Here is a 13529-nt window from a genome sequence, read left to right as displayed (position 1 = left end):
ATCCCTTTATGTGGGAAAATTAATATTGTTTATTTTCATTTGTATAATTGTCATCCCCATTCTACAGGACTGACCTGGGTGGTTGACAGTGGAGAGCCTGCTGCCACTAATGAGCTTGTGGGTGCTCCATGAATCATAGTCATGATTAATATTAATAAACAGAACCCTTTTAAATAATACTAATGGAAGAACTGATGAAGTGGCATGTTCTCAAATCAGCACTGCCTGTAAGGTGTTTTGTTGGTGTGCTTTTTCTTCAGCATTACTGTTGTATTCATTCAAGGAAGCTGTGTTCCTCTTCGGTACAGTGGGAAGGGAAAGTAATTGTTAGGAAATAAATAAATAAATACTTCCTGGAGCATCTCATGTTGATAAAACAACTTGATACACTGTAAATACATTGCAGTGATATGGTCTCACTTCAGATACCATTAGAATTCATGTGTTCAATCTATAAACTAGCCAGATTTTTTATGAAGCTGCAGGTATTTTCACATCTAGCCTTCTCACTTCTGAGTTTTAATTCATAAAGTAGTATTTCCTTAGTTTTAAATAGTTTTCTTCCACTGTGCTTCTGTGTGAAACTGCCTTGCAGAGAACTGGGAAGAGTAGCAGATTCTGCAGAGTAAATCTTGAATCTGGATCTAAATAAACTGCTGGCAAATATCCAAGCAAATACTGGTATTTTTTTTTTTCAATCACTGCAGGTTATTATGGCAGTATTAGGTATTGTTTGTAGGGTATTTCCAGGGAGATGTGTTGACAAATCATAAACCTTTGAAAGCAACTAGAAACTTTTAGAGAAATAATCTAAGAAGACAGTTCAGTTGCTGTCACCATTCTTCGGGCTTTTTGAGGAAAATGCTCATTTTTCCAAAATGTAAATGTATTTGAGATGTTGAACAGGTGAGAGCTTCAGGTTTTCCAAATGTCATACCAGGTGAGGTGTTTTTTTTTTTTTTTTAAATGAGAGTAACTTGAAATAGATGGTGAATTGTTGGGAAGACTGTTAGCATTACACATCCATCACATCGCACTATGCCTTGGGCATCTCCAGAATGTTTGCTTTCTGTCAGATGTAAAATATTGTGATGGATAAATCCCCCAGTAAAGGTCAGACCTGGCAGCAATGTTCACTCATCTGAGAAACTAAAAGGTCAGAATACTCAAGATTCTGGTAAGACTGGAAGCTGAGCATCACAGTAACATATGGTTATACTTCCACTCTTAATCTTACATGAACCTGTTGTGTTTGATACTTCTGGAAGTTTGTTTTGGTAGGAAAGTGCACTGTTACAGTCTTATACAACAGTTCAGTGTTTTTCAGCCTTCAGCTGAACTCCTTTAGTTGAAATAAATCCATTTTGTGGTAAACCATCTCTTGCCTTATGAGTGTTTTTTAGTAAAGTATTCCTCCTAGTACTGTGACAGCATTGTTATCTTAACACTACCACAGAATTAAGATGATCTTCTGATGCTCAGATTTCCATGCCATCAGATAAAATTGGTTTTAGAAAACAGTGATAGTTTAAACCATCTGAACAATCTTTCTAATGCTACTGGGTTGCTCACATGAATTAGCTGAGCCGCCTGTTCTTGAAGAGTTTCTTTCTAGATGATTATGATTATTAAGCCTAGGAACCACAACAAAGTTGACTTGCCGCTGTGTTAGGATTTGTAATTTCACTATGGATTTACAGCCATTTGCCAATGTGCTGTCCAGAGCATACTGCAGAACCAAAACATGAGTCTCAGTCTCAGACTGGCTCCTGCTTTTTCTCCAGGCCCATGTCTTTTTTTGTTGATCCAGATTATTTCCCTTTTTTCACTAGTTCTGATTGTTATTTCAGTGCAGTTTTACTATTGATAAAGGAATAGAATTTCCCCATATTACTGTAAACATGATGAGAAAAAGCTTGCAGGAAATTATTCTAGTCCTAGTTTTGCTGTAACTAAATAAGAATAAATACAGGAAAACCTCCTTGGCCTGTCATTAGGAAAAGCATTATGAAGAAATAGGACTGTGCTTTTTTTAACTGTATGCCATATATGAAACAAAAGTGTCAAGTAATTGTACCTTACTCCTTAAAGAGGCTAAGAACCCTGTTACACATAATAACATTAAAACCCACAGAAACTTGTAGTGGTGAAAAAGAATTTTAGTCTGAATGAGACCAGGTGGGAATTGGTACTGGAACAGAAATACGTACATTTACTAAGGGGGTCTATGACACATAAAGCATAATGTTATTTCCTGGCAGTTTTTTCCCTTCGATGGCACTAATATCTCTATAATTAAGAGCAATGGAAGTACTTAGAGGAAAACTGTATACTGTTATAAACTATTCTTTTTTTAATTGAACAGCTGTAATTTCTACCAATGGAGCGAACTATATTATAAGAAAATGATTATTAGTTTAAAATGCAAAGTTAAATGAATGCAAAATTAACAAACAGATGGCGAAGAATTATTGTGTTTTATTTTACTCCTGGGTAAAAGGGCTCATGCATGATTGTAAAAATGTCATCACACTTCGTAAACCTGAAAGCAAACAGAATTTGCAGTTGTGCACATCTGTTTTGGGACACTGCTAAAGGGTTAGAAGAATCAATGTTGTTTTCAAATAAGGGTATTCATCAAAAGGATATCATTTACTTAACAGTTATGGCTTCTGCTAAGCATCAGACTTAATGTTCTGTGGAATTCATTACAAAATTTGGCAGCTTTTTTGTTCACAAGCTACTGAGACAGCCTGCTGCAAAACGAACCAAACAGCCCTGATGCCATCCTCCTCTCCTCGAACCCCAGAAAACAGCTGAATTACCTGATGTTTGACCAGCAACTTCAGGGTCGTGAATTCTAGGTCAGGATGTTGCACTTCTTGATGCTTGCAAAGGAGTGTCAATGATGAAATAGGATGGAAAGTCAAGGGGCTTATTTGTTTATTTCAGTAGCTAGTGAATTAGAGAAAAAAAAAGGTTATGTAATACTGGGGGATGCCATGTTTTGGGAGGAGGAATGGGAGAAATATGTGTGACTAATTTAGTCAAATTGAAAAAAAACCCCAGCCAGATGAAACATGGGAAGCTTTTATTAGTAAAGAAATTATATTAATGTTTCAAGCTGGTAGTTTCAGAATATGCCATCTAATTGCTTGCTTTGAGCTCAATTTACAAAAATTAGAGAACTGAAGATGTAGGATTTTGTTTACGATGACTCTATGCCATTTGGAGAGTGTAATTTAGGAACAGCCAAGGAAATAGGAATTATGAACAACAAGGTACTGATTGCAGTCAGTGGGGAAGGAATACTAAGGAGGTGCTCACTAATGAGGAAGGTATTAAGGACAGGAAATTCTTGTATTTTTTTATGTCTGTACATAATCCAGAGTTCCCCTGTCACCCCATCCTACTATGACCCTGTAAATTAGTTGCATCATTGAGTATATATAGTGACTTTTGCTGACATGAACTTTCCGTTAAACTGAGTTAATACATCTACAAAATCCTCTTTAAAACCCACATTATTAAGCCTATAAAATCAAACACACAACGTTAGGAGATGCCAGAAGACAGGTTGTCTGTACACAATTAATATCGTTTGCACACAGTTAATATCCTTTTGTGTAGCCTTGATTATGCAGTCTTTAGTTATGTGGTTACATGCAGAATAGCTAGTGCCTAGCTCAGCCCATAGGATGGACATTGCTGTCTTAGTAAAAACCTCTTCAATATTACGTTTTTTCATTGTTGTTCAATTTGTAGGTATGTAGACTGTTCAAATGCTGCTGAAAGAATTACTCTTCTCCGCATGAATTTTTCTGTAATGTTTCTGCTGTAATAAATATGTGAACGACTTGCTATAAATTTCTCCGAACAGCAGATTTATATAGCCTTTATCTACATCTTAGGCTACCTTTTTCCCAAGATAAGTTGATTTTTTTCCTTTGTTTCTTTTACTTTATTTTTTTTTTAATTTAAAAATACCTAATATCTAACTTGGATGGCAAATTAGAAAGCTTAAAAAATACTCATACTTACTTAAAAAAGTTGTGCTGATACAGCAATTCTTTCTTCATTCTGTTGGAGTTGTGTGCACAATCTTTGCAGTAGTCAAGACTGTATTTTGGGGGGGGGTGGAGAAGGAGGGGAATGCAGGCTTTTAACAGTAAGGTTGAGGACTAAAAACCTTAAAAACTTTATTTATCCTGCCCAATATCATAAAGGAGCTCTATGAAAGAAGTGAAACTAGAACTTTTGCAGATCATCATCAGCAGTTGAAGGGTCATCCCTGCCCTTCCTCAGCATCTCGTCTCCATCCATGTTTTTTCCTCCCAGTCTCATCTGCTTGCACGGTGTAGTTAGTCCCTGTTGCCTCTTTGACCCATAGTTGTCCCTCTGCCTGTGTTCTGGGTGCTCTCGTTCCCCAGACGATTTAAGTGACGGTATTATCAAGATCCTTAGGCACATCTGCTTTCCATTCCAGTGGTTTACTGTGCTTTGGCTTAGAGTATTTATTACAGACTTCCTCTCTCTAATCCTTGTCAGACTGAAGCAGTCTTTGCGGAAGGTACACGTTGTCCAGTCAGTGCTAGAAATTGGAGAGGATCAGTCATGATCAATGAAAGTAAATTGTTCTGTGATCCCCATCCCTTACCCCCACCCCCCGATGAACTTTTGGAAGTGTTTTACATAAAAAATAAAAACTGCTTTTTCAAGCTTGGTCATGTCTGCATAGATCTGCAGGGTAGGGGCAGAAGTTGCATCCCCCACACTAAAGTTCCTGCCAAATTGTACGTCCTGTGAGTGAGGTTTTTAAGATGAGCAAAATGTTTTTCTTACTGACTTTTCTCAGAAATGCCTGGGAAGTTTTGACTAACCGTTCCAAAAGTATTTAAGAGAACTTAGGTATGTGTTTCATGAACCTTTATCCCAACTTCTTATCATTGAGAAGCCTGACATGACTAGAACAGTATTCATCTGGAAATCTTTGCAAGCAGTGTCCATTCACAACCCTTCATTGATAGTGCACGCTGACTTTGGTGTGGACTTAACTGTGATACCGATAGAGCATATTTGTCAACATATTCTAGGCTTAAGACTCATCTAAATTTAGACCTCCCTGTGGATGTGTCAGCATGTGAGCTGTGTTTATATTCCAGTTATAGGCAGTGGAGATCTGTCCAGTATTGTCAGTGATGCCTGAAAATGGACACCCACTCTTTGGTTAGCTGAATTGTGATGAAGTACATTTCATAAAATGCCTATGTCTTCATTAAAGTGTAATGGGAACTTAAACACGTGGCTTATATAGATGCAAAATTTAGATGTCCTCATCCCAAGCCTTGTGTTGTTTGGAAGCACAGGGTGTCTGTATCAGCAGTAAATTCTCCTTTCAGAGTTTTTGTCAAATGCCTTTGCAAATGTAATTATGCCAGCCTTGTGGTAGCTACAGAGGATCTGTAGCGTAAACATAACCTGTAGAATGCTTAAGCTACTTCAGAGTCCTTCTGTGTGATTTAGAACATAAGAAGTTTGCTGAATTAAGCAGAAAGTTGACTTAATCCCAGTATCTTCCACAGTGACCAGTAACAGATACCTAGAGAAGATCATTAAACAACAAGCATGTAGCAGTGTTTCCCCCATTAATTTTTTTTTTCAAGCCTCCCACAATTTGTACCTCAGCCTGTGCTCTGCCAACAAAAAAAATCGTCTACACACATCTCTTGAACCTTCCAAGCATGACTCAAATGGAACTGGCACAATAGATTGTTTTCCAAGCCTGCCAAAAGGCAGCCTTAAACCAAAGCTGATGATTTCTGATCTTGCCTTGTTTGTTCTGAAGTTGCTGATGCTGAAGCCTAGTAATCACAGTTTAAATTACATTAAGCATTGACCTTCTCGTTGTTGACCTGCTAACTAAACAACATTATTGTGTGTGCCTTTCTGTCACAGTGGATATTAGATGGGAATTAAGGGAATAGTTGGCTGTGGAAAAGCTTAGACTCACTCCCTCAAAACATTTGCATTATCCTTAATCTCGAAGGCAAGGAGATGAATTAAAAAAGTGCTTTTCCTCATGAAAGTGTGAAAAAAAAGGCTGCAAAGGCAGAGTCTGTGGAGGAAATCATATGCCTGTGGTTATTCCACTAGTTTATGTAATGATGAGCACAACTTCAAGGCACACAGACCCTCCTGTGGAGCTTCTGAAGAAACAGGGTTTGGGAACATTGCGGATTATAGAAGGAAGGATTTGTGCACTGTAAGCTTTACGTGTTTTCCTCTACCTTCTGCAGGTTTCAAATAAAAAATATTATCTTCATTAGCAAATTTCCTTCTTACAGGTTATTAGCCTATCACAGCTATTACAAAAACATGAATGAATGCTTTGTTGTCCCACTGTTTGGATGCCTTGAAACCAAGACCATTTGTTCAGTGTAATTTTTGTAAAGGTGGAAAAAGAAAGGAGGTGACTAGCAGGAAGGAGAAACAAAGGATTGAATTGTACAGCCTGAAATCTCCACACCTCTGCTTTCTGCCTTGATGATGTCTTGAGTCACTGATGGTGTCATTAGTTGTCACCACTTGTATCTTTTTACCTTTGTTCCTTACTCTTGTATATAGTTGGGCAGACCATGGACAGGTGGAGTATCTAGTCTAGAGTTCTGCATTAGAAGACAGTCTTTCACAGTCATGTGTTGAGCTTGGCCAAATTGCATCTCTTCTGGTTGTCCATGTCTTTTCATATAGTCTTAGAAGCAAAACTTGATAGTTTATTTCTACAGTTGTGATTTATTGTTTTCTAAACTTACTTCAGAGAACTCAGAGCATGCAGTGGACGCTGTGGTAAAGTTTTAATACGTGCTGTCTCTGTTAAGAATGTTGTAAATTACAGTCATAAAAAATCTGAATTTTAATTTCTTCAATTGTCTTACATGTTAAAAATTGAGGAACAAATATAACTCCTCTCTGATTGACTTGCTTGCTACAAATTCAGGTCATTTCCACATTAGTGACATGATTAATACAAAATCCAAAAAATTAGAAGGTAATTTCCAGCACTCCTGGAATTACATGCTGTTTAGCACTTTTTCTAATCAGTAGTTCAATCAAAAGCCATTAATTCTTTTTATGTTACCATCTTACTATGTTGTGCTCTTAAACACTTTATGGTATTGAGAACAGTATTTGATGTTAGAGGAGCTAATGCTGATTAGTGTCTATAAGCAATATAAAGCTTTTTCTACATGAGGGAGTAATCAATGTAGATTATCAGAACTAGCAGAGAACATATTTCATTAATCACTGTTTATACTAAAATTTCTTTGCGGCCTTGTTAATGACAGGATGTCAAGGTCCACTTCTCCTTGGTTACAGGTTTCTATGATGGCAGTTTTCAGTAGCTAAACAGCCTGAAATATGTTCTTACAGGTAATACATTAAATTGTTTAACTAATGACAGATGGCTTCTGTGCATTTTTGAGTACACTATCATAAGATTAAAATTGCTTATTGTTATCACAGGTTTTGTCAACTGACCTTTCTAAAGGTAAATAAGTTCATAATCTGTGAAAACCTTACTGCATGAATCAGCTCACAACTATTTATTCAAAGTCCATAGTTTAGCCTTTCATGTGTGACTCCTAGAGGCTGTTGATTGTTGCTGAGACAGTAATACTACAAAATAATTCTACAGTCAGTAAAATAATGATAAAATACAACCTCTCATTTGTTCTAAGTACTGTCTGGATAAAATCTTACATTATCGCAAACACACAGGTATCTGCTCTTCATTTGAACTTGCACTGGGTTTTGGAGTACTTCATAGAATGGTTTGGGTTGGAAGAAACCTTAAAAGATCATCCAGTTCCAAACCCCTGCCATGGGCAGGGCCACATTCCACTAGACCGGGTTGCTTCAAGCCAATCCAGTCTGGCCTTGAACACTGCCAGGGATGGGGCAGCCACAGCTTTTCTGGGCAGCCTGTGCCAGGGCCTCACCACCCTCATAGTGAAGAATTTTTTCCTAATATCTAATTTAAATCTCCCCTCAGTCAGTTTAAAGTAATTACCCTTTGTCCTATACCTACATCCCCTTGTAAAAAAAAATGTCCCTCTCCAGATTTCTTGACAGCCCCTTCAGCTATTGGAAGCTGCTCTGAACTCCCCAGAGCCTTCTCCAGGCTGAGCAAGCCCAACTCTTTCAGCTTGTCTCCATTGGAGAGGTGCTCCAGCCCTCTGATGGTGGCCTCTGGATTCACTCCCAACAGCTCCATATCCTTCTCTGGGGGCCTCAGAACTGAATGCAGTACTGCAGGGGGGATCTCACAAGAGTAGAGTAGAGGGGGACAATTCAGCGCTCTTGACTTGCTGGTCACATTTCTTTTTAAGCAGTGTGGAATACGGTTGGCTACATCAAAAGCATGAAGCAGCAGAAAGGTTGATGTAAAGTTTGAATACGTATTTTGTAATTTTTTTTTTTTTCAATTATGTAGGAAAGTTAGAAAGATGTAAACAGTAACCTGTTTCTCTTGTCATCATTTCATAGTTTGGCCATCTGTTTCCATTAAAGCCAGTAGCATTTGTGATGTTCAGCTGAGTTTCCAAGCCACAGGCAGAACTGACCTTTTTCTTCAGTTGATTTTGGTGCAGTTATGACATTAGTATGGCAGTATGAGTTTTTGTCTTCCTGGAAATCTTCTATGTGGTTTCTGCTACTCAGTTTTATGGAGGACGTACTCCCATGCAGCTAGAAAAGAGAGGAGACGATTGTTCAGGTTTTCTTACTTTTTCTGTTGATTCACTTAGGTCTTCTTCTTATTTATGTATTAATATTGCATTTGATTCAGCCGGATTACTAAATAAAAGGAATTGTAAAATGAAATTTGAAAGACTGCATAGCTGTTTGCTTTTAAATTGAGATCCTTTTCTGTCTTTATGAAAAAAAAACAAAAACAGATGTAAAAGAAAAAGGTGAAAAGGACCAAGTAGGAGGAGGTGTGGACAGTTTTAAATTATGGAAATTACAGTAGTAAGAAGTAGCAGAAGTATGGATGGGATCAGAGCTTTCTTGCTATAAACAAGTACACTGAGAGCTTGCTGAAGAAAACAGTTCATAACCAGTGAAGGACTTTGAGTAGGAAAAGTCTGTTGACTCTCTTTAGTGACATTTTTTATTGAATGTACGATGAATAAGTAATGAACTGTTTCTGTAGCTTTCTGACGCCTTGTGTAGTGGTTTTTTTCTGTAGAACAGGTCTATAAAATTATTTGATCCATGAACAAAACAGTGTTTGGCTTGCTTTGACAGCTTACCATTTTCCTATACCTACCCTTGGAATACTTGAAATCAGCTTCCACCCCCTTCACATAACGCCTTATTTTGTGCTCATGCTAATGAAATTGAAGACTCTGTACTGTTTCTGTGTCTGTTACTGTCCTCATATGGTATGGTGAAGACATGCATTCCATGGGCAATATGATTTATTCCTTCCTTCTACCTCCTACTGTCCTGATGCCATATTTTGGCAACAGAGTAGTAAAGTAATATTAGTTACTGAGTTTATTTAGCAGAACTTTTTGGGGTTTTTTAATATGAATTAATATACTTTTGCTGTTTACATCCTTTCTTTGTGAAGGTCAATTAATTGTAAAGCTGCATGCTTGTACTTGTGGGGCCATAGCATGTGGCCTTGTTTCAGAGAAGCATTGGCTTCTAGTACTGGAAAAGTAACTCCTCTCATCAACAGCTGTTACCAGAAAAAGTCCCTTTGGGCATTTGTTTCTTCAGACTGCTTTATCTCTCTTATGAATCCAGCAAATGTTGATATTCTGTGCTTTTTATTTGTTTCAGATGATGCATACCACATTGTTTGTAAAGTGTGTGTTTTACTTAGCTGCCAAGCGCTTTTCATTGCCAGTGCAGTTTAGCAGATGGGTTTGAAGGGTTCAATTACGTGTAATTTGGGTTTCCATTTTTCTTCCAGCATCTTTACATGGTTCCTTAAATCAATATCAACATTTTTCAGGCTTTGCAGTAATCCTGTAGTTTGCTCATTTCTCATAATTTCATCATTTAGTCAAATAGCATTTGGGAAAAGGTATATTATGATTTTACAGTTGTTACGTACCACTGTTGATTGATGGCTTTGGAAAACAGATGTGGTGTTTTAAAAAATGCAATTTATATTACTTTTTAATCCGTTATTCCCAGTTTTTAGTAAATGTTAATTCTCTGAGTGGTTGCAGGTCTTTCATAATTTTCTTTTCCAATTAGATAATTATTAAGGATTAATTACAGGATCCAGCAACGTCCCTGTTGAATACTTTCTTGAGGGACATGTTTTGGACCTCAGCTCCTCCCGAGTTCCCATTTCTGTTGTTTCTTACTGAGTAGTATCTTTGAGAAATGTGTAGTCTGTAAGAGCTGGGACTTAGTTACAGTCTGGGCCATCTCAACAGGCTGTAGGAGTGTCAATTACAACACGGTGCAATGGATTGTGTGCTGTTTAATGTGTAGCTGCAGTTCCTGAAGTTGGAGGCTTTGGGCTATGTTTTTATGATTTCGCATCTAAGTTCAGGATTTACTTTCTACAGCATTGTGTTTACTAAATATAACATTTCCATGAGCTTCTTGCATGACTTTGGTTTTGTGGCCAGTTCTTAGATGTAATGATTTGCTAACATACCTGCTTCAGAACTCCATGTTTTTGTTTGCTTATCTTGTTCCCCTCTCATCTCTGCATTTGGACTGATAAAGTAACAACCTACATGTTTTCCATATTGTTAGTATGTGTTAGAGACATGGGCAGGGGTGAGATGTCATGCAGAGCTGAAGACTAAAGTGAGCATAGTAGCACAGAACCATGGCAGTAGCTATCCTTAGTGACCCACTTTAATTTCTGTGCCAAAGCATTTTGTCTGTTTGCATTGCAGTTGTGTTTAGCATAAACGAATATTTTTTCTTGTCCGTGAGTTGTGGTGCAGGCAAATACTTTGCTGAAGATGTTAATTTCATTTGGTTTTGAGACTATCAATATAGCTGTTAACACAGGCAGCTTTGTGGTTTGTGTTTTCGTACGGGCTGGTTTTGATGTGTATGGACTTGTAGTAGCACTATTTCATGCCTAATTTCATGCCAGGCTTTGAAATGAAGAAGAATTATGGTAATAAATATTGTCTGTATCCTAAGAATTAAGCAGATGCAGTATGCAACTCTTTGGTTTCTGTTCACATTTGGATGTTGTCACGTGAGCTAGTAATCAAACATGCCAGTGTTAGTATTACTCTTTTATTATGAAACAGTGAGGGTCCTCAGGCTCAGTTGCTGTACGTTATGTATGCCTTCCTGTGAGCCACTGACCTGTTTTTACGGTGCTGTGCTCTAGCCTTAAAAAGTATTGTTGCCTTGGTGAAAAAGTGCAAAAACATGTTACAGTACTTCAGGGACTGCAATGAATCCAAGAAAGAAAAAGGACTGATTAACTGAATCAGAGAGGTGTGGGTGATATTTTACAAACAGACTGATGGAATCTGTTCCCTCTTGACTAGAGAACTGGAGGGTTACTGGGCAGTTCCTTCTGAGAAATTACTTCTTTACCAAAGTGACTATGGTCTCTAATACTAATCATGCTTATTTATGACTTCTCAAAGTTTGGTGGTGATATTTGTGTAGCCTTGAGAGGAGATATGAGAAGAAAGTGCTAGATTATGTAGTGCATTATCATCCCAGAGAGAGCTGTATAATGTCAGTAAGATTTTGAGTAAAACATGGTATTTCATTTGCATTTCTGATTACAGTGTCTACGTTTTACATTGCAACTCAGAACTATGTGGTTTTTGGTTACAACCTATTGACAGCGTAGTGTGGTCTGTCTTTATTACTGAGAATAAGCCTCCAAGCCTTGTTCCTGAAAGCATAGCTCAAGTTACATAGAAGAAAAATGCTTTTCTGTGACAAGTAGGTTCTTAGTCATCAGAGTGCATTTAGGGTGGGTTTCGTTAAACACTGTAAGTTGGAAGGATGTGGGAGAGCCACTGAAAGGCACAGTCCACTAGTTTTCTTCTCCTCAGTATTCACTATCTTCTGCTGGCCAAGGTGTTTGTCTGTTAAATGAGTCTGAGGAACAGATCTGGCTTTGAAAAAATTAAAAGCAAAAGTAGGTTTTGAATGTTCTGTTTGTTTTTCAGCGATGTGCATATTGTAAGCACCTTGGAGCCACTATCAAATGCTGTGAAGAGAAATGTACCCAGATGTACCATTACCCCTGTGCTGCTGGAGCAGGCACATTTCAGGATTTCAGTAAATTGTCCCTCCTTTGTCCAGACCATATTGATCAGGCTCCTGAAAGATGTAAGTACACAGTGTTCAAACGACACAATTAATACCAGGTTTCATGAAAATTGCTTGTTCTGGGGTAGTATCAACTTCAGAGTGCATTTGTTGTGACCTGTTTTCCCAGTTCATGTAACCAAGAATTCACTGATGTTCAGATATGAGGAAGATCCAAGTTTGTATTCCTCTGTTTAAAGACTGAGAGTGATGCACAACAAAGTTAGCGTTTTTCTTCTTTTTCTTTTAATAACAGATCACGGGAAGGGTTTCTCATAAGGCTTGTCTTCTTTCAGATTTTAGTTCAAACTGGTAGGCTTGCTTTCTTTCCCAAATTCAAGTTAGATAGAACATTATGCAATCACATCAGCTAAAGAATAGGTTTAGCTCTGTTAGAAGCTTTATTTTGTACTTGTTCCAAGGAAGAGTTGGTCCTAAAGCTCCCAGTTTTATCTTATGGAGAACAAAACTACTTCTTTTGGTAAGACTTTATTAAGGTTTAAAATTAATGTACTTTTGTTATGAGATTAGTTGAGTATATTGGAAAACCAAATTAAAGGACTTGTTATTAAATTATTTTTATTATATTAATAAAATTTGAATTTCATGAGAATGAACAAATTTTGAATGCATGAGAACTACTAATGAATTTGTTGGCTGCATTGGCTTCAGTGAATTGTTCATAAGCTTGAATGAAATAGCAACTGAAAAAATGATTTCTTTGTAGCAAAGGAAGAAGCAAATTGTGCCGTGTGTGACAGCCCTGGAGACCTCTTAGATCAGCTTTTTTGTACTACCTGTGGTCAGCACTACCATGGGATGTGCCTGGACATACAAGTTACACCTTTAAAAAGAGCAGGTTGGCAGTGTCCTGATTGCAAAGTGTGCCAGAACTGCAAGTAAGTGAGACTTACACGTCATGGGGGAGGACAGTGTGAGATTTGTGTGCTGTCATTCTAAAATACTTGTTATATTAACCATTCTTTTTTCCAAAAGTGTAGTTGATTTGTCCAGATATATCTGTTATGATATCATATGAAGCATTTGCACAAACGCTTGCATTGGGAGCTTTGTTCTAAAATTGCTGAGCTGGAATTCCTGCATGTTATAACCAATATGCCCACACAGAAGCAGCTCTGCAGCGTTTAACATCTTGCTTTGCGGAGGTGGCTGAGGTTTTTGGGCTGGAAGTCAGCTTG

General features: G+C 37.7%; 1 protein-coding gene across 18 annotated transcripts in view; it reads left to right on the top strand.

Moving 5' to 3' along the window:
* KMT2C (lysine methyltransferase 2C) overlaps nt 1–13529 on the top strand; it is a 194248-nt gene that overhangs the window by 91765 nt on the left and 88954 nt on the right. For all 18 annotated transcript variants that reach the window (XM_061348809.1, XM_061348908.1, XM_061348828.1 and 15 more), the window contains 2 exons: nt 12189–12351; nt 13058–13229. In XM_061348809.1, coding sequence (XP_061204793.1) covers nt 12189–12351; nt 13058–13229 — 335 coding nt within the window. The remainder of the gene's footprint in view (nt 1–12188; nt 12352–13057; nt 13230–13529) is intronic.

This window comes from Neopsephotus bourkii, unplaced genomic scaffold, assembly GCF_033783945.1.
Source record: "Neopsephotus bourkii isolate Nb327-2 ecotype Australia unplaced genomic scaffold, CSIRO-AGI_Nbou_v1 NB_53, whole genome shotgun sequence".
Taxonomy (NCBI): domain Eukaryota; kingdom Metazoa; phylum Chordata; class Aves; order Psittaciformes; family Psittacidae; genus Neopsephotus; species Neopsephotus bourkii.
This window is presented reverse-complemented; position numbering and strand designations above follow the sequence as displayed.